Source organism: Silurus aristotelis (assembly GCF_946808225.1).
Source record: "Silurus aristotelis genome assembly, chromosome: 13".
In the NCBI taxonomy this organism is placed as follows: Eukaryota; Metazoa; Chordata; class Actinopteri; order Siluriformes; family Siluridae; genus Silurus; species Silurus aristotelis.
Window position 1 is genome coordinate 9,780,606 of NC_139586.1, and position 25,302 is coordinate 9,805,907.

At 41.5% G+C, this 25,302-nt stretch overlaps 1 protein-coding gene across 1 annotated transcript; it reads left to right on the forward strand.

Moving 5' to 3' along the window:
* Window positions 1–4,743: 4,743 nt before the first annotated feature.
* On the forward strand, window positions 4,744–23,838 carry LOC310736182 (vitellogenin-like; the record flags this gene model as incomplete). Its single annotated transcript, XM_083559556.1, has 28 exons — window positions 4,744–4,783; window positions 4,894–4,914; window positions 5,002–5,153; window positions 5,253–5,504; window positions 5,598–5,759; window positions 5,856–6,004; window positions 6,108–6,258; window positions 6,963–7,120; window positions 7,196–7,361; window positions 7,448–7,573; window positions 7,771–7,989; window positions 8,082–8,299; window positions 8,386–8,483; window positions 8,577–8,701; window positions 8,812–8,913; window positions 9,002–9,133; window positions 9,338–9,524; window positions 9,621–9,723; window positions 9,817–10,005; window positions 10,101–10,357; window positions 10,431–10,795; window positions 11,109–11,132; window positions 11,247–11,312; window positions 11,419–11,622; window positions 11,724–11,875; window positions 11,960–12,098; window positions 22,605–23,057; window positions 23,152–23,838. 28 exons carry the CDS (start codon window positions 4,744–4,746, stop codon window positions 23,836–23,838), a joined length of 5,097 nt encoding a protein of 1,698 aa, XP_083415682.1.
* Window positions 23,839–25,302: the final 1,464 nt, after the last annotated feature.

Here is a 25,302-nt window from a genome sequence, read left to right on the forward strand (position 1 = left end):
TAGACGCCACTTTGCGATATACAACTTCTTTGTGGAAGGAGCTCTGGATTGAAGAATGGTCCCTACTGTGGGACCATTCCCCTCAGGGGCCACTTGTGATCTGTAGAACTTCCTCCATATCTGCTCCACAACATCTTGGTGGAGCCTCCATTCCCCAGGCCTAGGCCCTAGCCTTGAAAGCTGCTGCCCGGTTTAGGCACCCTGGGATATATGTTGCCGTGATGGAGAGCAGCTTTCCTTTGGCACACAGGAGGATCTTGCATGCCAGCCTGTATAGGGGCGAGATCTCAGACCCCCTGACCCCTCATGTCCGCCCTTCATCCCATGAGGGAATGGTCTGTCATTAACGTTACATGACAACAAGACACCACTGGAGCCACCACTCCCTGAGCCACCACTGGAAGGGTCTCATGTGCAGGAGGCCAAGCACTACTATGTTGCCAACAGACACAGCAGTCTTTGAAACTGCTTCACAGTGAGTGACTGGTCTTCTCTCATTCTCTTGATGAACAGACACACACAGAGCGCTTCAAGATGACAACCATCATCCCTGTGCCAATAAAGTCTACAGTCTCGCATTACTTTTTAAATAAATTAATTCTGTTACCGTATGGTGCGTTGTCCGTTTTAAATGAATTAATTTTGGCTGAAGTGTAGCCTACAGCCTAACCTGTTTACAGCAGCGACGCATTGTAGGATTGGTGGATGAGAACCACTGTTAACACGAAGAAAACGCACTGTGGGCGTGTTTCCGTTTATTCAAGTATGTGTGGCAGTAATGGCGAGTGAAGGCGAGAGCAAGACAAGTTTCTCAAAGTGGAAATATGCTAATTATTTCACTTTAGTTGCATAAAGACAAAAACTTTTTAGTCAAATGTAAGCTGTCTTTCTGGTTCGAACGTCGTATCTACTGCGATAGCAGCAACTCCAATCTGTCGAAGCACCTCCAGAAACTTCATGCCTCGACGAAGCTAGAAGCTAACCCGGTGTTATGTTGTACATTGTTGATAGTTTTCATACTTAAGCTGCGAAAGGAACATTTTTAAGGGGCTCAACACAACAGCTTTTATGATGCAGAAGCATAGATCCTGACAGTCTACGGTCAGGGGGATGGTGTGCACCTCACACTAAGGTGTCCGTGACTCCCCGGTACCACCAGGAGGCTGGGCCATCGGCTCTGCCACAAGATGTGCTTCAGAGTGCGGCCCCCCTCCAGCGGTTTGCTCCCATTCTTTCCACCCGACAGAGCGTTGTGGGTGGGGGGTTCCGCCTCCTCTCGCAAGGTGTCGTCAGCTGCAGGGCTCCGCCCCAGCTGCTCTGAGTGGATCAGAGGCCAGCCCCGAGGGGCTGGTTCCCCTGAGGGACTTTCTGGCGGCCTGGGAGGGGTTGCCAGAAATCTCCCGGTGGGTCCTGCGGACTGTAGAGAACAGTTACACGATTCAGTTCACATCTTCTCCTCCCCGGTTCAACGGGGTGTGCCCCACCCTGGTGGGGCCCGAGCAGGCTCTGGTCCTGGAACCGGAAGTGCGCACACTCCTGGGGAAAGGGGCCATCAAGGTGGTTCCCCCCTCGGTTCGAGAGTCAGGCTTCTACAGCCCGTACTTTGTCATTCCGAAGAAGGATAGCGGGTTGCGTCCCATTTTAGATCTTCGCTCCTTGAACCATTTACTCAGGAGGCTCAGGTTCAGGATGCTCACCCTCAAGGAGGTCGTGACTCAGATCAGGTCTGGTTCATCACGGTGGATCTGAAGGATGCATACTTTCACGTTTCCATCCTTCCTGCACACAGGAGGTTCCTGAGGTTTGCTTTCGGGGGCGAAGCTTACCAATATCGGGTCCTCCCGTTTGGCCTAGCACCCTCGCCCCGCACCTTCACGAAATGTGTTGACGCAGCACTGACCCTGCTGCGGCTCCAGGGCATCTGCATTTTGAACTACATTGACGACTGGTTGATACTGGCTCATTCGGAGCGCCAGGCGGTTCGGCATCGAGATGTTGTCCTCGCCTGCATGAAGGTGCTTGGGTTTCGAATGAACACATGGCGGCAGCGTTCAGCATAATCCTGCTCTCCTTCCTCTACATGAGAAACCACCAGTGGTGGCTCCGGGGCAAAGGGTTTTCCCCCAGGAAGATCCATATTGCACAATCAAGGTCTTGCAGTGTGCCCTTAAAGCCTTGGATATTTGAAGAGACCCAACGTTTCTGTCCCAAGGCCCCGTTTTACGGACTCCTTGTCGTCACGTTAGGCTATATGCTTCCCTCACGGGGTGGGGAGCGGTCATGAGTGGCCGCTCAGCCCAGGGTCTGTGGAGCAGCCCACGTCTCTCGTGGCACATAAATTGCCTGGAGATGATGGTGGTGTTTTTGGGGTTGAAACACTTCCTCCCGGACCTGAGAGATCGCCATGTGTTGGTCCGCACGGACAATACTGCGGTGGTCTCTTACATCAACCACCAGGGGGGCGTCCGATCTCGCCCCTTGTACAAGCTAGCGTGAGCGGTCCTCTTGTGGTCCCGGGAAAGACTCCATCATTGAGACCCGTTTACATCCAGGGGCGGTTGAATGTCAGAGCAGACACCCTGTCGAGGAAGGGGCCGAGGCCTGGAGAGTGGCGACTCGAACACGAGGTGATGGAGCTTATATGGCGGAGGTTCTACAGAGCCCAGGTGGATCTCTTTGCGACCCGGAACACTTCGCACTGTCACCTCTGGTTCTCTCTCTCTCACGGGATGGAGTCCGTCTCCTCCTGGTGGCATCTCGGTGGCCGGGCAAACCATGGTTTGCGGATCTGGTGTCCCTACCTAAATTCCTCCCAGGAGCGATCTCCTCTCACAGGCGGGTAGAACCCTAGTTCACCCCCGCCGGAGTCGTGGAGGCTGTGGCTGTGGCCCGTGAGGGGGCACAGTTTGTAGCAGCTGGTCTCTCTACCCAGGTAGTAGAGACCCTTCTCCACTCCAGAGTTCCCTCCACGAGGAGGTCGTACGCCGCACGATGGTGACTGTTCACTTCTTGGTGCAAGCACTATGATTTGGGCCCAGTTAACTGCCCGATCGGTTTGGTTCTGGAGTTCTTACAGGAGCAGTTTGCCGCAGGGTTAACCCCTTCGACCCTGAAGGTTTACGTGTCCGCCATCCCGGCAGATATTACCCCGCCTGTGGGGCAGTCGCTGGGTAGGCACCCATTGGTGACACGCTGTCAGCAGGAACTTTTATAAAGTATTGTTTTCTCATATCTTCCCTTTTTGATAAGATTTTTTTTTAAACTTAGTCATAATCATTTTAACTGAGATATTTGGTAGGAAAATAAATAAAAATGAGTGTAGTAGTTATGTGTGTTCCGATGGCAAATGTACAATAGTAGATCGTTCCTTCTGCCAATGAACTTGATTAGGCAACCATATAAACTAAACAGAGCAGTTGTAAAGGTCAGGTCACATTATACCAGTTGTGAGATTCAGGTAACATTGATGCACAATTACTTTTCCAGATTATCATGACATTTATCTGTGCAATCAGAACATATAAAACCACTGATATATCTAAAAATCTAAATAGTTTAATTATGGTATAGAAATGATGTGTATACTGCAAATTCTGTAATTACCAAAATAGTAGTTCCAAATATCAGTAAAACTAAATAAGGTGATTATAGATGAGATGATTAAAGATGTGTTAAAGCCAAATATATTAATTTAATATAATTCGTGTGTGTGTGTGTGTGTATATATATATATATATATATATATATATATATATATATATATATGTGTGTGTGTGTGTGTGTGTGTGTGTGTGTGTGTGTGTGTGTGTGTGTGTGTGTGTGTGTAAAAAGCATGTAATTATTTTAAATAATTTAGTATTAGATTATTTGAATTTAAAATGTAGTGAAATTGAGTAAAATTCTCTTGAAACGGAAATACTTGCTTTCTTAACCTGCAACCCTCTTAACCTTAACCTGTCTTTTGGGTAATTTCAATTACTTTTACTGTGCTTTACACCTATGCAGGTGACAAATAAACTTTGAATGATGAATCTTAGTTTTTATAGAAAATAACAGGAATATTCCCGATTGCATTTTTGTGAACCACATTTTTTGGTGTTTGCACTTCTTTTATTATTTCTATATTAACTTTGTTTTCATTTTCAGAAGATAGTGGAAGCAGGTGATGGATATAAATCAATTACTTTCATCAGCTTGGAGAACATGGGATATAATAAACAAAATTACAGATAGAGCCAATCGTATTTAAAACTGTCAGCCAGAAATTTTATAAAGATATGTTTCTTACATATATATATATATATATATATATATATATATATATATATATATATATATATATATATATATATATATATATATATTCATTTATTTTTTACATATATATATATATATATATATATATATATATATATATATATATATATATATATATATATATATATATATAATGTGTGTGTGTAAAAAGCATGTAATTATTTTAAAGAATTTAGTATTTAAATATTATTTAACAAAAATAGAAAATACATATAAATTGGTGACTTGTGGACAATGCTTGGGTATACATGATGGAAGGGTAAGGTAACCTGACCTGGAATGATTATTTTGTATCAACTGTGAAATCATATCTAGTCTGCGGTACAGCACAACTAGTTAATCATCTACATAGGGCAACCATTAATCAGCAAATTTTCTACAATATAAAGACATGCTTTTTGGTGAATTCATTACAAACTTCCAGCCATGAGAGCTGTTGTGCTTGCCTTGACTGTGGCCCTTGTGGGTAAGTCATAATTTGAATTTAGATATTAGGTTTTATTATTCATTTTATTCACTAACCAGTAAAACTTAGTATCTTATAATACGATTGTACCATTTTTCATTTATGTTTAGCGAGTCATCAGGTTAACCTTGGTAAGTAAAAGAAATGTTTATAAATAATTATGATAGATCACATTGTAACATTTATATTAGAAAAGTATTTATAAAATAATGAATCAGTTCCAGAGTTTGCTGCGGGTAAAACCTATGTATACAAGTATGAAGGCTTGCTCTTGGGTGGTCTGCCTCAAGTGGGTCTGGCCAAGGCTGGTGTAAAAGTCAGTAGCAAGGTTCTCATCAGTGCTGTGGCCCAGAACTCCTTCCTTCTGAAGGTAAACTTACGCATGAATGATGTTGATATGACAGGTAGATACAATAACATGAACTAAGTTGGTAAATTTAATACATATTTTTCAAAATCTTACTCATAGCTTCAAGATCCTCAGCTCTTTGAGTACACTGGAATCTGGCCCCAGGATTCTTTCGTTCCTGCTGCAAAGCTCACCTCAGCATTAAATTCTCAGCTTGTGATTCCTATTAAATTTGAGTATTCTAATGGTGTGGTCGGTAGGATATTTGCCCCTGCTGGAGTCTCTGCTACTGTTTTGAATCTGCACAGAGGCATCCTCAACATCCTTCAGCTCAACCTCAAGAACACACAGAATGTGTATGAGCTGCATGAGGTAAAAGCCTAAATATGAGTAATATTTACTACCAGTGAGATTGAAATTCTATTCTGAACTGATATCTTAACTAAAGCTATTTCGTTCTCAAAGGCTGGACCTCAGGGAATTTGCAAGACCCACTACATGATCACAGAAGATGTACAGACCCATCAGATTGCTGTAAGAAAGTCGAAAGATCTGAACAACTGCCATGATAGAGTCAGAAAGGACATTGGACTAGCTTACACTGAAACCTGTGAAGAGTGCCAGCAGGTAAATTTAGAAACTCTCAGTAATGTCTTTTTTTTGCATTTGAATTCTTTAAAACAAATTATTGAAAAAAAAAATTGAATTATGTTTTTACCACAGAGGCTTAAGAGTCTGACCGGGACTGCAACATTCAGCTACATCATGAAGCCCACAGATACTGGTGCACTTGTTTCTGAGGCTACAGTTGAAGAGGTCCATCAGTTTTCACTCTTTAATACAGCAACTGGAGCAGCTCAAATGAAAGCCAAGTATGATCTCTAATATTTAGAAAAACTTCAAAATTGACAGAATATGTTTCTGAATATCATTTTCATTTAGACATTTCAATAATATTCCAATTTTTTTTTTCAGGCAAATTTTGAACTTACAGGAGGTGAAGAATTCCCCAATTGCTCCCCATGCTGGTAAATACTCAGTTCGTGGATCACTGCAGTATGAATTTGCAACTGAGATTCATCAAACCCCAATTCAGCTTCTGAAGATCAGTAATGCACAGGCCCAGGTACCTTTTTCGGGTTATAATTAAGCAATATTGCAAGATTTCTATAGAATAAAATTATTAAATATTCAATAATTGGGGGAATTAAAGGCCATAAATTGTCTGCTTTTGGGTATAGGACCCAACAGGACACAATATAGACAAATATTTACTTTATTTTGAATAATGAATAAAGTACACAGGAATCCATGTGAAGAGAGCAAGGTGGTGTGATTGCTGCTAGGTTGCCCGTTAGAGATTTGTACATTATCTTTAAAATGCATCTGTTGATATTAAATTAGAGGGATTATGTTCATTGGTTTATCTTTATGTGACTAGCATATATATTTGAAATAAAAAATTATATTTTATTTTTTTATTTTTTTATTTTTTTAAATCCCATGTCTATTTGATGATGTTGTGAATATAGTAATGTTCCCAGTATACAATCCATTGGAACAATTGGTATTTTTGACACATTTTTCAAACACAGATAAGTAGTGGGACAGAAAAAGTGAAAAGTAGTAGTGATGTTATATTAAATATCATAAAATGTAGAACCCTGCTTTGCTATACAGATTAAATGAATGAAATAATCTTCTTCAAAATACATTCTTTCATTTTCCTGTATTCAGTGGAAAACATCCAACCTTATCAACTCTGATAGTGTTTTGACTGACAAATTTTTTTTTTATTTATTATAAAATATTTTTTTAATTCACTTACAGATTGCAGAGGTCTTGCAGCATCTTGTTGCAAATAATGCGGCTATGGTTCATGAAGATGCTCCTCTGAAGTTCATCCAGCTTGTCCAGCTCATGCGTGTTGCTACAATGGAGAATATTCAAGCCATCTGGGCTCAGTACAAGAACAAACCTGTTCACAGGTAAAGTTATATTTAATATTACCATAAAATTAGGATTTAAGATTATTTGCTTTTTTAAAATCTGTATTTTGACAGACGTTGGCTTTTGGATGCACTTCCTGTTGTGGGTACACACGTAGCCCTGAATTTCATCAAGGAGAAGTTTCTTGCTGATGAGCTTGCTGTCCATGAACTTACTCAAGCCCTTATAGTTGCTTTGCACATGGTCCATGCTAATCCAGATACCATCCAGCTTACTGCTGTAAGTGCAAAACTTTGTATGTCTCACTTAAGACAGCAGAACCTTGTATAAGTATTATAAAATATTTGAACCTCTTTCACCATCAGAATCTGGCTTCAAACCCCAAAGTCAAGAATATTCCATTGCTGCGTGAGGTGATCATGCTTGGTCAAGGTTCCATGGTTGCCAGATACTGTGCTGAAGTTCATTCATGCCAAGCTGATCTTCTTAAGGTTAAGCTTTTTGTTTTCACTAATGCACATATGTTTAAACAATTTAGCAATGTTAAATTTTTGTTCTGATAAAAAAAGTAGTAAATGTAGTTTTCTACCCTCTCTTGCTGACCACACAATTTGTGGAAGTTATGGAAGAATTTGCACTTGTGCTGTGATACAAGAGTAAAAATGTGTTTCTTGATTTTGATTACCAGCATATCCACGAGAATGCTGCTGAGGCTATTTCTAAGGCTGATATTCCTGAAATCAGACTGACTCTTAAGGCTCTGGGCAATGCTGGCCACCCTGCCAGCCTTAAAACCATCATGAAACTCCTGCCTGGATTTGGAAGTGCTGCTGCTTCCATTCCCATGAGGGTCCAGATTGATGCCCTCTTGGCTCTTAGAAACATTGCTAAAAAGGAGCCAAAGTTGGTTAGTATGGAGTGATTTATAAACAAAGTATCTGTTGTAAATGGTGGCTTAAGATTCTAATTTAGGTTATGTTATTTATTTATTTATTTCAGGTTCAGCCAGTGGCACTGCAACTTTTCATGGACAGGGCACTACATCCTGAACTACGCATGGTTGCCTGCATTGTGCTCTTTGAGACAAAGCCATCAGTTGCTCTCATGGCCACTCTTGGTGGTGCTTTGAACAAAGAGACCAATATGCATGTTGTCAGTTTTGCTTATTCCCACATCAAGTCTCTGTCCAGAAGCATGACACCTGATAATATGCATGTGTAAGAATGCTGTTAATTTTAGTACTACAATTAATTCATAGGTGTAAACCCAATCTAATGAAAATATTTTTTTTCTGTAATTGCAGGGCTGCTGCAGCAAATGTTGCCATCAGGATGTTGAGCCCAAAACTGGACAGACTGAGTGAACATTTTAGCAGAGCCAACCATTTGGATCTTTATATCTGTATGTTTGAATATGTTTTATGATTGTATTTGTATGTTTAAGACAACATTTTTTTTTTATTGTAACTACAAAAGTTTTTTTTCCTGTTTAAAGCTCCTTTCATGGTTGGTGCTGCTGGTACTGCTTACTTGATAAATGATGCGGCCACCCCTTTGCCCAGAGCTGTCATTGCTAAAGCACGAGCTTACCTGGCTGGAGCTGCTGCTGATGTTGTTGAGGTAGAAATAGCATGTCTTCAAAAGTGTTGCTGAATTTGTTAAGATTTTGGAATCATGGTTTTTTCTAGCACTGGTATTGGCACTGCTATTGATTAATTTATTTCAAACAGGTTGGTCTGAGAACTGAAGGACTCCAGGATGTTCTGCAGAAGACTAATGCTGCAGATGATAAAGCTGATCGCATCACTAAAATCACACGTACCCTTAAGACCGTAAGTTCCTTTTAGCAGTGTATAAATTGTTTGTTTTGGCTGTTTAGCAAATTTATCATGTATACATTTTCTTTGTTTGTGCTTCAAGCTGATGGACTGGAAGTCTTTGCCATCAGATCAACAGCTGGCATCTATCTATGTCAAAGTTCTTGGACAGGAAATTGCTTTTGCCAGCATTGACAAAAACTACATTGACAGAATCATTGAACAAGCAGCACAGGTAATTTTATTCAATCCTTTCTTTTAATTTCTTTCTTTAAGTAAACTTTTTGAGAGGATTTTAATGTAACAGAGTGCAAATGTTTTATTCAAATAAATATATTTATTAAGTTTAACTTGATGTATCGGTTATACACCCGGTTCTAATTTGAACAACCTTAAATTAAATGATTGTAATAAAAATTAATTCTAATGTAATGCACAGATTACCACTGGATTACATTCTCGTGAACTAATGAAGGAGGCTTTTAAGGCAATGCAGAAAGGAATTGCCTTCCAGTATGCCAAGCCCCTGCTGGCAGCTGAGGTGCGTCGCATTCTACCTACTTGCCTTGGTGTACCAATGGAGCTTGGTTACTACACTGCTGCTGTTGCTGCTGCAGAACTCAATGGTATGTCTTTTTTACTCTTATGCTAGTGTAAAGCATGTAAATATATGAATCATGTTGACCAAATGATTTCCAATTAAAAGTAATTTCTTTTAATAGTTCAGGCAACAGTTAACCCTACTTTACCTGAGCATCCAGAGACTCTCACCCTTGATCAGGTGATGAAGAGCAATCTCCAGCTGCAAGCTGAAGCCAGACCAAGGTACACTTTTAGAAAGACACATGACAGACAAAATGTTGAAGGTTCTATGAAGCTAGTGAAATTCATCTCCTTATCTATTTATTTTGCTTTCAGTGTTGCCCTTCAGACATTTGCTGTAATTGGAGTGAACACTGCCCTAATTCAAGCTGCTGTTATGGCCAGAGGAAAGGTACTCATTGCTTTGCCAGGGAAACTGGTTGTAAAGGCAGACCTTCCAAAGGGCAATGTAAAGCTGGAGGTTCTACCTGCTGCTGCTGTTCCTGATCATATTGCTACTGTCAGGTAGGAAAAAGGCAACTGATTATTTTTGATCACTTTCAAAAATATTTTCATTTAAAAAAAGAAACAACTTAAAAAAAAATGACTGGCTTCCTCAGCTTTGAGACTGTTGCAGTGGCTAGAAATATTGAGGACCTTCCCAATGAGAGAGTCATATCTCTGGCACCTCCAGTGCCATCTGATGCTGCACAGAGGTTGATACCCGCTTCAATTCAGAAGTCTGTGTGTACTGTTATTCCTCATATTCAAATCAAAGGATGCATTGAAGTTGCCTCCCAGAATGCTGGCTTTATGGAGGCAAATCCTCTGTGTGCTTTAATCGGGCGACACTCAGCTCGAATTTCAGTGGCAAGAGGTAATTTGCAAATATTTGATTGCAATTAAGTTCATTTACAGTTTAAAAAAAACAATTACTGTTTGTGTTTCAGCTGATGGTCCTGCCCTTGAAAGACTGGAGTTTGAGATACAACTTGGCTCTAAGGCAGCTGAGAAGCTTGTGAAAGATGTCAACCATGGTAATAATGAAAATACAGAAGAAAGTACCATCTTGTTGAAACTTAGGGAGATTCTGGAGTCTGGAAGAAGCAGTGATAACTCCAGTTCAAGCAGCTCCTCGTCCTCTGTAAACAATAGCAAGGGTGTGAGAGGAAGTCAGAGAGTGAGCAGCAGCAAGAGTGGCAGCAGCAGCAGCAGCAAGAGTGGCAGCAGAAGTCAGAGTGGCAGCAGCAGCAAGAGTGGCAGCAGCAGCAGCAGAAGCAGCTCTATGAAGTCTTCCAATATTCGCCTGAACAAGGTTAAAAAAAACCTGTATAATGCACAATATTTAGCCAATGAAAAAATATACAAGTGTCTACATTCTTATATTTAAAATACAATTACAATTGTATTACACCACCACCAACAACAACAACAACAACAACCACAACATTATTAATAATAATGGTTTTCATCCAATTGGTATTCCCAGTGACCCAACAACTGGTTGTCTGTTAAGTTCTAATTATAAATATATTGGACGTGTCTTTTACATGTCAGTTAACAATGTTTTTTATTGGTAAGAAAAATTGTTTTTTTGTTTTTTTTAGGATAAAAATTCATATCGTCAGTTCCGGAAATTCCATAAGAACCAGGTATCTCAAATCCTCATTAACTTTTTTTTTCTTTTATTAATATGTGTCATTTGTTTTTTTTTTATGAATTTATTTAAAAAATAAATATGTTTACTAAAAATCTTCCTTTTTTAGTATATGACATCACAAGAAACATCAAAGGCCAGCAGCTCTTCTAGCATTGAGGCAGTGCAGAGAAAGGTACAATAACATAGTTTTCATGAATTAAAAAAAAAATCTTATTAGACATCCTAACAAAATTGGCATTTTCTGTATGAATTCTCAAAGTCCATGTTTATAATTTTAGGCTAAATTACTTGGAGATGCTGCTCCACCAGCTTTTGCTATCATTGCCCGTGCCATTAGATCTGACCGCAACCTTGGATACCAGATTGCTGCTTACTCGGACAAGTCCACTTCAAGAGTACAATTTGTGTTTGCCTCTATTGCTCAGAATGACAAATGGAAGATATGTGCTGATGCTATATTCCCAAGCAAGCATAAAGTTGCAGTAAGTTGCTATGGAATCCCTTAAGAGAAGTGTTTTTAATTTATTTTTTCATTTATTATTTAATGTTGAATTGTTACACTGACCAAACACTCTTCCATTAGGCCAGAGTTGCTATTGGTGAGCAGTGCCAGGAATATTCTTTAACTGTCAAGGCTGAAACTGGTCTGCATGAGGCACATGCTGCTGCTCGTTTGCAAGTTTACTGGAACAGAGTACCAAGAATTGCAGATAATGCTATTCCCTATTTCAAGAGGTATTCTGTCAACAAGATCAGAAGGGCAGATGTATTGTAGTGTATAAAATTTTACTTTAATATTTTTACTTCTTCTACCAACAGGGCAAGGGAGTACATCTATATAGTAGCTCCCCTGGCTGGATTTGATGCTGATAGAGCTAATAATAATGAGAGACAGATCAGTGTGATTTTTGCCTTACCCACTGAAAAGTCTATGAATGTTATTATTAGAACTCCAAAGGTGAGAAGCACTGTTTATCAAGTTTTTGCATAGTTTATAACTTGAATATTTAAAAATTAATATTTAACATTTTATGCTTCCTATTTCAGATGACACTGTCAAAGCAACATGTATCTCTTCCCATTGACTTGCCTATTGAACAAGATGGAACCATTCCAGCTCTCAAGAATTTGGACATTTGGGCCATTATTGAGGAATATCTAAATTATATCAAAAACAGATGGCATATGTGATTTCAAATATGTTCATTAAGTGAATAAAGTAAAGAGCATCCAAAAGACAAAATGTTTTGTGTGTGTACCTTTTTTTATATTTAAATATCTTTGTTAACCACTTTCTAGGTTGCAATTTTTCAAATCTATGATAAAACTTCCAGCTCAAAGCAATATCAGAGCGCTCACTCATATCCAGTACTTTTTAAATAGCAAATGAGTCTTCTTCTTATTTTTTCGGCTGCTCCCATTAGGGGTCGCCACAGCGGATCATCCATCTCCATATTACTATGTCTTCTACATCTGCCTCTTCCAAACAAACTTGTTTTTTGAAATGTCTTCCCCTTACCATATCCATAAACCTCCTCCTTGGTCTTCCTCTTTTCCTCCTTCCTGGTGGCTCCATCCTCAGCATTCTCCTACCAATGTACCCCAGTCCCTCCTCTGCACATGTCTAAACCATCTCAATCAGGCTTTTCTTAGTTTGTCCTCAAAACGTCCTACATGCGCTGTGCCTCTAATAAACTCATTTCTAAAATATTAACATCTTCAGCTCTGCTACCTCCAGCTCCACCTCCTGTCTTTTAGTCAATGCCACTGTCTCTAACCATACAACATAGCAGGTCTCACCACAGTCCTATAAACCTTTCCTTTCACTCTTGCAGACACACTTCTATCACAAATCACTACTGCCACTCTTCTCCACCCTGCCCTGCTTTTCTTCACTTCTCTAACACACTCTCCATTACTTTGCACTGTTAAACCCAGGTACCTAAACTCATCCACCTTCTTCACCTCTTCTCCCTGCAACTGCACCACTCCACTGCCCTCCCTCTCATTCACACACATGTACTCTGTCTTACTCCTACTGACTTTCAATCTCCTTTTCTCCAGCATGTACCTCCACCTCTGCAGGCTCTTCTCCATCTGCTCCCTACTCTCAACACAAATCACAATATAATCCACAAACATCATAATCCATGGAGACGCCTGTCTGACCTCGTCCGTCAACCTGTCCATCACCACTGCAATCAAGAAATGGCTCAGAGCCGATTCTTGATGCAGTCCAACCTCCACCTTTAACCAGTCTGTCCTTCCTACTGCACACTTCACTGCTGTCACACTGTCCTCATACATGTCCTGCACCACCCTCACATACTTCTCTGACACACCTGACTTCCACACACAATACCACAACTCCTCTCTCGGCACTCTGTCGTATGCTTTCTCTAGATCCACAAACACAACTCACAACAAATGCAAATCTTTCTGACCTTCTCTATTATTCTCCATCAACATTCTTAAAGCAACTAATGCATTTGTAGTCCTCTTCTTGGCATGAAACCATACTGTTGCTCACAGATGGTCACCTCTTCTCTCAGCCTGGCTTCCACAACTCTTTTCCATAACTTCATGGTGTGACCTAATTCCTCTGTAGTTACAGCAGATTAAAAGGTGCAGGCTATTTGTTGATACCTCGAACAGTGAAGACTTCATCAAGGAACAGAGCTTTCTCTTACAAATCACGACACTTATGGAAGAGCCTTTCAATTATTGTTTAAACCCAGACATAATCACCTTGTTTTTTTATATATATATTTGTTTAGACAAACCTTTTGTAAATAGGTTTTACTTAGGTAAAAGAGCAGATCTGGAAGGATGGTGGTTATAGACAGATTGATTTATAAACAGTCTGCTACAATGGCTTATGACTAAAATCATCCTGAGTACTTACACTCGAGTTTTATACTCAAGTCCTATATGAAACTGAAATATGAAATGAATGTGGTCTGTGTTCACCCAGATGAGGAGGGTTCCATTTTAAGTCTGGTTCCACTTAAGGTTTCTTGCTTATACCATCTCAGGGAGCTATTTCTTGTTTATTAGGGATTTATAAATTTGTAATTTATACTTGTAATTTACTTATTTCCTTATTCACCGGTATAAGCATGGAGATGTTTAGGAGAGATGGCAGTGGAGTTTTTAAACCAGATTGTTTAACATGATTCTGGAAGGTGAGAGGATGCCTAAGATAAGATAAGATATACCTTTATTTGTCCCACAATGGGAAAATTTCTTTTTTACAGCAGCAAGAAAAAAAAAAAAAAAAAATACAAATATATATAAAAAAATAGACGAATAGACATACTATTCGAGCTGCTCAATGATGAAACGGTTTCATACAGGGGGTGAAAGGCATTCTTCAGTAATGATGATAGTTTTGCTACCATTCTCCTTTCTCCCACCTCCTGTACCCCTTCCACACACCGCTGACTTTTTTCTGCTGCAACTGATCCTCCATACTCCTCCTGTAGCATGCTTTTCCTTCCCTGATCTTCTTTTTCAGTTCTCTCTGAACAGTTTTCAGTTCTTCCTTGTTTCCCGATTTAAAAACCCTTTTCTTCTCTTTAAGGAGAGTCTTTATATCAGGGTTGATCCATGGTTTGTTGTTGGGAAAACACTGTACAGTCCTGGTGGGTACAGTATTCTCCACACAGAAGTTAATGTAGTCAATGATACAGTCTGTTAGATTGTCAATATCCTCCCTATGTGGATTGCACAATTCCTCCCACATAGTTGTTTTAAAACAGTCTTTCAGAGCCTCACTGGTCTCATCAGACCATGTCGTCACTGTGCGGGAGACAGCTGGTTGCCTGCATACAAGGGGTTTGTACACAGGTAGGAGATGAACCAGGTTGTGATCCGATCTTCCCAAGGGGGGGAGGGGTGCTGATGTATAAGCCTCCTTTGTGTTTGCATAGAATAAATCCAGTGTTTTATTTTCTCTGGTGTGGCATGAAACATACTGGGTGAACAGCTCAACGTCCTTACAGCAGATCTGCTCTTTAATAGTGATGTGACCAGGTTTACACCATCTATTATTCACAAACACTGCCAGTCCTCCTCCCTTTCTCTTACCACTCTCCATCGTTCTGTCCGCGTGCAGTAATTGAAATCCATCCAGAGCCACGGTCGTATCCGGTGTTAGCTTGGTTAGCCATGACTCCGTAAACAGCATAATGCTACATTCCCGGAATTCCCTCTGATGCCGGGTAAGAGCCGCTAGCGCGTCCATCTTGTTGGGTTAAGATCTTACATTTCCCATAACAATGGACGGGAGAGTTGGTCTGTAACGTCTCTTTTTAGTCCGACACATAGCTCCAGCACGGTTTCCACGTCATCTCCTTCTTAGCTCACGGGGAATATCCGGTCTTTCTTGTAGTAGCATCGGCGTGTTGCGGAATGCTAACAGCTGATCCCTGGTGTAAATAATAGGACCGCAGCTTTGAACAGAGTTTCCAGATGCGACTGTAAACAAAGTCCAGAAAAGCAGGAAAAGTAGCGCAAACTCTGTGACTTTGTTAATGTCCATTGTGCAGTTTCCAAATTTACACGCATACACTTAAAAAGAAAAAAAACACAAAGTGCCGGAACACTATAAAATAAATAAAAACGTACTAACTTAAAGGGAGCTGCTGCAACAGGCTGCCACTTGGGCGGTGCCTCAGAGCTGAGGAATGCTGGTACCGATCTTTAAGAAAGGGAGATGTGCAGACCTGCAGTAAATACTGGGGAATTAAGTTGATCAGTCACACCATGAAGTTATGGGAAAGAGTAGTGGAAGCCAGGCTGAGAGAAGAGGTGACCATCTGTGAGCAACAGTATGGTTTTATGCCGAGAAAGAGCACCACAGATGCCTTATTTGCTTTGAGAATGTTGATGGACAAGTATTGAGAATGTCAGAAGGAGTTGAATTGTGTATTTGTGGATTTAGAGAAAGCGTACGACAGAGTGCCAAGAGAGGAGTTGTGGTATTGTATGAGGAAGTCAGGTGTGTCAGAGAAGTGTGTGAGGGTGGTGCAGGATATGTATGAGGACAGTGCGACAGCAGTAAAGTGTGCAGTTGGAATGACAGACTGGTTCAAGGTGAAGGTTGGACTGCATCAATGATCGGCTCTAAACCCTTTCCTGTTTGCAGTGGTGATGGACAGGTTGACAGACGAGGTCAGACAGGAGTCTCCATAGACTATGATGTTTGTAGCGAATTTAGCTCGCAAAGAAAGGTAAATATTTATAGTAATTATATATATTTAAGTTAAGTTGAATTGACGGTAATGGAATTAACATTACACTTATTTGTCTGTTCGTCCTCCAAACAGACAGTATAATTTTATATTAATTCTATAAAAGAGGTATCTCCCTGGCCAAGAAAGACGTAACCCCCTTTTACTTTATACCGTAAATTAAATTAAAAGAGCATGAAGTTCAGACCGGATGTAGCAGGAACTTTGCATTTGCGAAGGTACTCAGAGACAATCACTTGTGAAAAATATGCTGTTTCATAAATGAGACAAACACACATAGAACTAGCTACATGAACAAACAAAGAAATAAAGAAAACAAAAATAAAATAAACAAAGGTTACAACTAGGAAAGGAGGAAGAGAAAGGAAAAAGAAGAAAGAGAGAACGGAAAGAGGAGGGATGGAAATACTTAAGCTTCAAAATTGAGCACACCCTAACTGGGAAATCGTCACGGGAATCTAAATTCACCTTAAGATTCACTGAGACTTAAAATACGCATCTAAATTCGTTGGTAAAGGAAACGGTTACTTGAATTGGCTTGTTGCACAAGAGTCCGGATGCGACAAAGAAATCTTTGGAGAGCTAGTTAGGGTGGGGTCAGATGTTCTTCCAGGTTCTCCTGAAGATCAGAGCAGTGGTTGTTCTTGGAAGTGAAGCTTGCCGGAAGATCTTGAAGGAAGAGGGAGTCGCTTCCAAGCTGTTTCGTACGTCTGACCAACGATTGGTGGTGTTTGTGACATTTTAAAGGTCTCGAACTCCACCCATCTTTGGGGGAACGGCCAATACTAAGGGTTGAGATTTTGGAGGGAAAAACTCCCCTTTGTTTCATGTGTTTGTGGGCATGGGTTGGACTATAGAACTTTAAAGTTTTATCTGAAGTGTATTAAGACGGTATGGTGACTTTCGTGATCCAATAAAATGTACCATTGTTTGAAAAGTAAGTTACAGATACTTTTGTGGTCATTTGGATACTAAACACGAGAGGATTGACGGCATAACGGCAGCGGTACATTACATACATAGATCAGTAGTCAAAGTGTAACTAATGTTACTACGACATTATGTTCGGATAAAAAAAATGGAAACACAAAACAAAATGCACTTTCATTAGGAAAGTGAAGAGCAGATAATTTGTATAAATTCTGACATCAGGCCTTAAAAGGACATACAGCATTAGAACAGGTATACATTAACGTGCTGGGACCAGTAATTAACGTATAACGGATGTTAGTACAATGTCGTATTCTGATCAAATGAAATGCACCCTTGTCAGGAAAGTAAAGAACAGATAATTTTAAGTCAATTAAGCCTTAATAGAAGAGACACATTAATAGAGTTACATTAATAGGATCTTTAGCGTACAACTATAAACAATAAAGGAGATACATACAAGTATAGGTTAATGTCGTGGGATGTGGAGCATCTTATTCATTTTGTTTAATTAGAAAAAGGAATGCTTTATTGTATCAGTGTGTGTGTGTGTGTGTGTGTGTGTGTGTATGTGTGGGTGTTTTATGGTCGAGGTCTCTATGCGGTCAAACAGAGAACCTGCATGGGGTTATCTCGTCTTGTGGTAGGATCCAGACCTTCTGGAGCCAGTTGTGTGTGGGTGTGTGTTTTAGGATTAGAGGATTCGTGTCTTTGAAAGGGGGAGTGGGACACTTCACGGATATATCACCCCCAATAAAAGTTTCAACTTTTGATTGAGGTAAAGATGTCATAGGTTAAAAGGAATGCCTGGGACATGAAAGCTAAATGATCTGTGCCAGACTCTACATGTTTGCAGATGATATTGTGATTTGTGGTGAAAGTAGGAAGCAGGTTGAGAAGAGCCTGGAGAGGTGGAGGTACATGCTGGAGAGAATGGGAATGAAAGTTAGTAGGAGTAAGACAGAATACATATGTGTGAATGAGAGGGATGACAGTGGAGGGGTGTGGTTGCAGGGAGAAGAGGTGGAGAGGGTGGAGGAGTTCAGTTACCTGGGGTCAACAGTGCAAAGTAATGGAGAGTGTGTTAGAGAAGTGAAGAAAAGAGTGCAGGCAAGGTGGAGTGGGTGGAGAAGAGTGACAGGAGTGATTTGTGTTAAAAAAGGTATCTGCAAGAGTGAAAGGGAAAGTTTATAGGACTGTGGTGAGACCTGCGATGTATTGATTAGACCCATTGGCATTGAGTAAAACAGGAGGTGGAGCTGGAGGTATAAGAGCTGAAGATGTTAAGGTTTTCGTTGGGAGTGACAAGGATGGACATAATTAGAAATTAGTTTATTAGAGGGACAGCACATGTAGGACGTTTTGGAGACAGGGTGAGGGAGATTGAGATAGTTTGGACATGTGCAGAGGAGGGACATGGGTTATATCGGTAGGAGAATGCTGAGGATAGAGTCACCAGGAAGGAGGAAAAGAAGAAGGCAAAGGGGGAGGTTCATGGATGTGGTGAGGGAAACATGCAGGTAGTTGGTGTGAAGGAGTCAGATGTAGAGAACAGGAGAGTATGGAGATGGATGATCCGCTCTGGTGACCCCTAATGGGAAAAGCCGAAAGAAAAAGAAGAATTTACTCATTTCCATAACATTGTTTCGGTAGAATGTCTATTGTTAAAAGTAATATACAAAATAAATTGAATTGAATTGAGTTGAGTTGAGTTGAACTTAACTGAATTAAAATGTACTGTTTTGGTAAACTGGTATGTTTGGATGCTGTCATGAAATGATATCTTTTATACATTATGTCTGTGGCAAGTGCCCTTTATAGTGCTGTGGTCTGCTGGGGAAGCAGCATCAGTGCCAGGGATGCAGGCATGCTAAATAAAATCATCTGCAAGGCCGAATACATAATTTGACACAAACTGGACAGATTCGAGACAGTAAGGAACAGGAGGTCATTGAGCGAAATCCTGTCAATCATGGAAAATCTATCCCACCCATTACATGATCCCATACACAGGCAGATAAGTTAATTCTCCAACAGACTGATTCAGCTTCACTGTCACTAAGAATGGTCAGGAAATCATTCCTACCGTATGCCATTGCACTGTACATGACTCGCCGCTATTATTCACTGTCACTTTACACACTTACCCATTCACTGACTATTAGCACATTTCACTCTTTTCTTTCTTTCTTTTTGGATTGCCTGTTGCACTCTGTTTTTTTGTAGCATCATCTGTCAATATCATATTTATTTATTTAGGTTAAAATTATTTACTTACATTATGCCTTAACCCACTATCTAATTGTAACACTTGTGTGATACAACAATACTATTAAGGTAAGTAACAGATAGTAATGTTTGACTTCACCAATTCACAGAGCCTTCAGAAGAATAAAGTGTCACAGGAGGCAGGAAAACATACACACCGATTTAGAAAAATGTGAATTTATTCAATTGTGTGGCAGAAGAATCAAATAGAATTTTCTATGAACTGGGGGAAAGAAAAAAATGAAATAAAATAGACATAAATTTCAATGTCAGTACCAATCAAGAATTATGAAACTCAATTATTACACAGATAATATGCCAAGAATTTGTAATAACTTGTTTCCCTGAATTTGTTTTATCATTTTCCCTTTTTTTTGGAGCACAGTTTGCATCAAAATCCCTGATACTTAACCCTTTCACCACGCAAAAATAACTCAAGTAAATATCATACATAAAACAAAGGTTCAATCAGTTAAATCAATCCAAATAATTAAATCCAAAACACAATTAACTGAACAATAATTACAACTGTAGATGTCCATACCCCATCAACAAAATCTCAGTCCCGGTGGAACCGAAAGGATCCGTAATCATTTCCTAAAGTCAAGTCAAGTCAAGTTAAGAGTCAAGTCAAGAGGTTTTTATTGTCAATTCTACTATACACAGTGGTATACAGTACACAGTAAAAATGAGACAACGATCCTCCGGAACCCTGGTGCTACAGTAAACAACAACATAGAGCTACAACAAAATACAAGCTACATAAAGTGCATCGAGTGCAACCTAGTGCAAACAGTGCAGACGAAAAACAGTACAGACAGACAGACAGTGCAGACAGACAACACAAGACAGGACACAAAACCCAAGATAGCGCCGACCAGTAAACCTACTGTATACTTTGATTATACAGTACTGTGCGAGGAGAACTGTAAAAACTATACCCGGAAGTGAATATAAACAGACACAATGTAGTGCAAAAAACAGCAGCAGCCAAGAGGTGCAAAAGATAGCATGTAAACAGTATAATAGTCAAAGGTTCAAAAGACAGCATGTAAACAGTATAATACAATGAAAGGTGCAAAAAACGTAGTGAACTGTCTCAAACCGAGTCTGAAACAATGCAGAAAAAGGTCAAATCTCCAAATGTGGAAAAGAAAAATGTTCTCAAAATATTATTCCTGTACAAACACCAAATCTAGCTAAGTACAGTTAAATTAACAAATTTTAATCTAGATTCTAAATCTTAATTTGATCAAATTTTCTTTCCTTATTTTTGGCTTTCTCAGAATTCTTTTTTCTTTCTCCTTTATGTTTTCTCTCAAGTTCACCCCAACTCACACTCCCCCTACTTTTTTTTACCATCACCTCTAAAATGTAGCTAATTGGTTGATCCACCTCAGCAGAGAAATGCTGTCATTTAATTGGGTAAGTTTGACTAATTATATTCAAATCAGTATAAATGTAATATTATTGTATGTCAGAAATAAGACCTATTATTTCACCAATTAAGAAAGTATATTTGGTTAACTTCCTGAAATCATGGGTGTTTTAAATACGGTAAGCCTTAATTTGGATCTGGGTTACATAATGCTTCAATACATATGTAGTATACATTGCAAAAATAGATGTTGCACATGCAGCTTACAGTCACAAAAATAAATCCTGTAATGGCAGCAAATCAGCGGAATACTTCCTGGAGACTGACTCAGCGACAAAGATGATTTGGATGAAAAGATCTGAAGTTTTTACAAGGTAAGCTATTTTCTATATTTAATAAATGATTTACACTTAAACATCAACTATTTATGATTAAATCAGTCTTGATTTAATAAATACCTTAATTTTGCTGTGACTGCAGTTATGGGCCAATTTACTATTTCCTGCCTTCTATAAAAAATAAATAAATATATAGAGTAATTTTGATCATTATATGTACAGTGGGGCAAAAAAGTATTTAGTCAGCCACCAATTGTGCAAGTTCTCCCACTCCATAATTTGCAAATAAATTCTTTAAAAATCAGACAATGTGATTTTCAGTATTTTTTTTTTCAATTTGTCTCTCATAGTTGAAGTGTACCTATGATGAGAAATACAGGCCTCTCTCATCTTTTTAAGTGGGAGAACTTGCACAATTGGTGGCTGACTAAATACTTTTTTGCCCCACTGTACTGTCAACTCGCTCTGTGCATCCTGCTTTACAGATTACAGGTTTGTCTTTTTTGAACAGCTTTGTCATCTCGATGTTAATTTTCTTTACTAGAAATATCCTTTGCAAAAATGCCAAAATGTTGGACAAACCCAATAAATCACTGTATCTAAAAGTTATCTACATTTAAAGGTTTGATTTCATGCTAAAACAAATACATGTATTTGTTTAATTATAAAAACAAAAACAAAATCTATTATCTATTTTAACTATTGTAACTATTGTAGAGACCTCATCTGTGTTACATCATTTCACATTTTTGTATTTTTAATTGTTTGGGACAATTACTAAATTACAGTTTTTTTTTTTTTTTACTTAACTTAACTTAACTTAACTTAACTTAACTGAACTTAACTTAACTTAACTTAACTCTTTTCATTTTCTTTGTAAAAAGGTTAATGTCTTTTGTTTTCTTTCTCTTTTTTTGACTTTTATACATGTGAGGTTTTGGGAGTGACATTATTCCAACATTTTTGACTCAGGAAAAAGTGCAAATTGATCACTATACCATTTGAAAATGTACAGATAATATTTAACATTGCAATGTGTCAGGGATCACCCTGCTTCTTCTCCCGTGCACACCCCGCCCGTACGGAGCACTTCACCATCATACTGATTCCACACACCTGTTCCTCATCACCCTCGCAGCATACTTAAGTGCCTCACTCGCCCCACTCCGATATCCATTATTGTTTATGTTTGGACTCTGTGTGTGTGTGTTTTCCTGGTTTCGGCTTCTCTATTTCGTGCATTAAAGACTGTTTGCTGTGCCTCGGTTTCCGCCTCGCTCACTTACGCCTGACAGAATAACGGACCGAAAGAAAAGGAAGAAGGAAACCAACGAATAGTCTGCCCCGCGCTCACCTCGCGATGGAGGATCAGGCAGTCGCCGAGCCCACGGCGATACAGGATCTCATCGCTGCGCTCGCGGTCGAAAGTGGCGTTTTTCATCTCCCTCCTCTCCGGGAGAGCGCTGGCTTGGGCACAATCACTGTGGGAAGCGGCCGGCCCGGTGACGCACTCATATGCCCGGGTCACCGAGCATTTCCTGGAAGTCTTCTGCGCCGCCTCCGGGACTCTTACCACAGCCGACCAGCTGCTCAGGTTACGTCAGGGGAACGAAAGCATCTCCGATTACAGCCTCCGTTTCCGCACTCTGGCGGCATCTAGTGGCTGGAACGAGTCAGCGCTGCTGGGTGTGTATCGGATGGGGTTAAATTCAGAGATACGGCAGGCGATGGCTATTCATGAGGATTCAGTGGGGTTAGAGAGCTTCATCCAAAAGTCGATTGGGCTCTCTCAGCGCCTAGAGGTGGACAATCCTACTCATCACCCATTCGAACGCTCTGCAGGGCACATCAGCTGCCCCAGAAGACGAGCCGATGCAGCTGGGATCGCAGAGGCTGTCTAGAAGAGAGAGGAACCGCCGTCTCGCTGCCGGCGGGTGTCTGTACTGCGGAACCCAGGGGCATTCCGTCTCACAGTGCCCCACACGCCCTGCTCGTGCTGCGGTAAGTACGGTAGAATTACCAACTGACATCTCTCCTCTATCTAAGCTCGATGTGTCTCTAATAACCCCCACTCTCTCCATCTCTGTGCGTGCCCTAGTCGATTCCGGCTCGGCGGGGAACTTCATCTCCCAGGCCTGCCTCGACCGACTACGCCTCCGCCGAGAGCGGGGCTCCCAGGACCTAGCGATCCAAACCATCCAGGGACGTCCGCTGGGTGAGGGGTGGGTGAAGTACTGCACGCCGGATATAACGCTACAAGTGGGGCTATTTCATCGAGAGGTGATCCGGTTCCTGGTCCTCGAGAAATCCACAGTCAGTGTGATCCTGGGGAGGCCCTGGCTTCAGAAACACACGCCTAGATGCTCCTGGGACCCCTGTGACATCCTGGAGTGGAGTCCCCGCTGTAAGGCACACTGCCTCTCACATCTCCCCACGCGAACCCCAGGAGCCGTGATTGGAGCCACCCAGGTGGAGGAGGCCACAACCACGACCCCTGTGGAGATCCCGAAGGAGTACAGGTCGTTTTAGAGATGTATTCAGCGCACAGGCCGCCACCCGTCTCCCCCCTCACCGACCTTGGGACTGCTGTATGGACCTGCTTCCCGGGGCAAAGCTACTTAAGGGCCGTGTATATCCCTTGTCCGTTCCTGAGCGTCAAGCCATGGAGGAGTACGTGCAACAGGCGCTTCGTCAGGGGTTCATCACGCACTCTTCACGCAGCGTCAAGCTTTTTCTTCGTGGGAAAGAAGGATGGAGGTCTGCGTCCCTGCATAGACTACCATCAGCTAAACGCGCAGATCGCACCTCTTCCATACCCCCTCCCACTCGTGCCCGCAGTGCTGGAGGACCTGAGGGAGGCGCAGGTGTTCTCCAAGCTTGACCTCCGGAGCGCCCACAACCTGGTGCGCATCAGGAAGGGGGAGTGGAAAACGGCCTTCATCACACCCTCGGGGCACTATGAGTACCGGGTCATGCCGTACGGCCTCTCCATCTCTCCCGCCGTCTTCCAGGGGTTTATGAACGAAGTACTCCGGCCTTTCCTCCAGAGGTTCGTTATGGTCTACATCGACAACTTACTAATCTATTCTCGGGATCTGGAGGAACACCGACGACACGTGCGAGCGGTGCTGAAGGTGCTTCGTTCACAACGTCTCTATCTGAACCTCTCGAAGTGCGAGTTCCACCGCCATACCATCCACTTCTTGGGCTACATCATCAGTGCGGAGGGTATCTAAATGGAGAGGAGGAAAGTAAGGGCGGTGAGGGAGTGGCCGGTCCCGGAGTCAGTCAGGGAGCTCCAACGCTTTCTGGGTTTCGCAAACTTTTATCGCCGGTTTATCCAGGGCTACAGCAAGATCACTGCCCCACTCACCTCGCTCCTCAGGGGAAAGGCCCGCACCCTGAGGTGGAACAACGAGGCTCAGGAGGCCTTCGACGAGCTTCGCCGTCGTTTCTGTTGTGCCCCGGTCCTGCGTCACCCCGATCCCCGGAGGCCTTTCGTGGTCGAAGTAGATGCCTCCTCGACCGGGGTAGGGGCCACCCTTTCTCAGAGATCAGGATCTCCCCTCCAGCTCCACCCGTGCGCTTTCTTCTCGCACAAGCTCTCCACCACCAAACAAAACTACGATATTTGGAACCGCGAGCTCCTGGGCATCAAGCTGACCATAGAGGAATGGAGACACTGGCTTGAGGGAGCCGAGCACCCATTCACGGTGGTCACCAACCACAAGAACCTCCAGTACCTACGGGAGGCTCGGAGGCTAAACCCCCGACAGGCACGCTGGGCGCTGTTCTTCACAAGGTTTCGTTTCCAGATAAACTATCGAGCCGGGACACTGAACGGCAAGGCCGACGCCCTCTCCCGGATGTACGGACCAGACAAACCAGGTGAACCTGAGCCCATCCTCCCTCCTGCACTCATCCTGGGGCCGATTGTCTGGGAGATCGACCAGGAGATTGCCTCCGCTGCCCGCCGAGAGGCTGCTCCGGCAG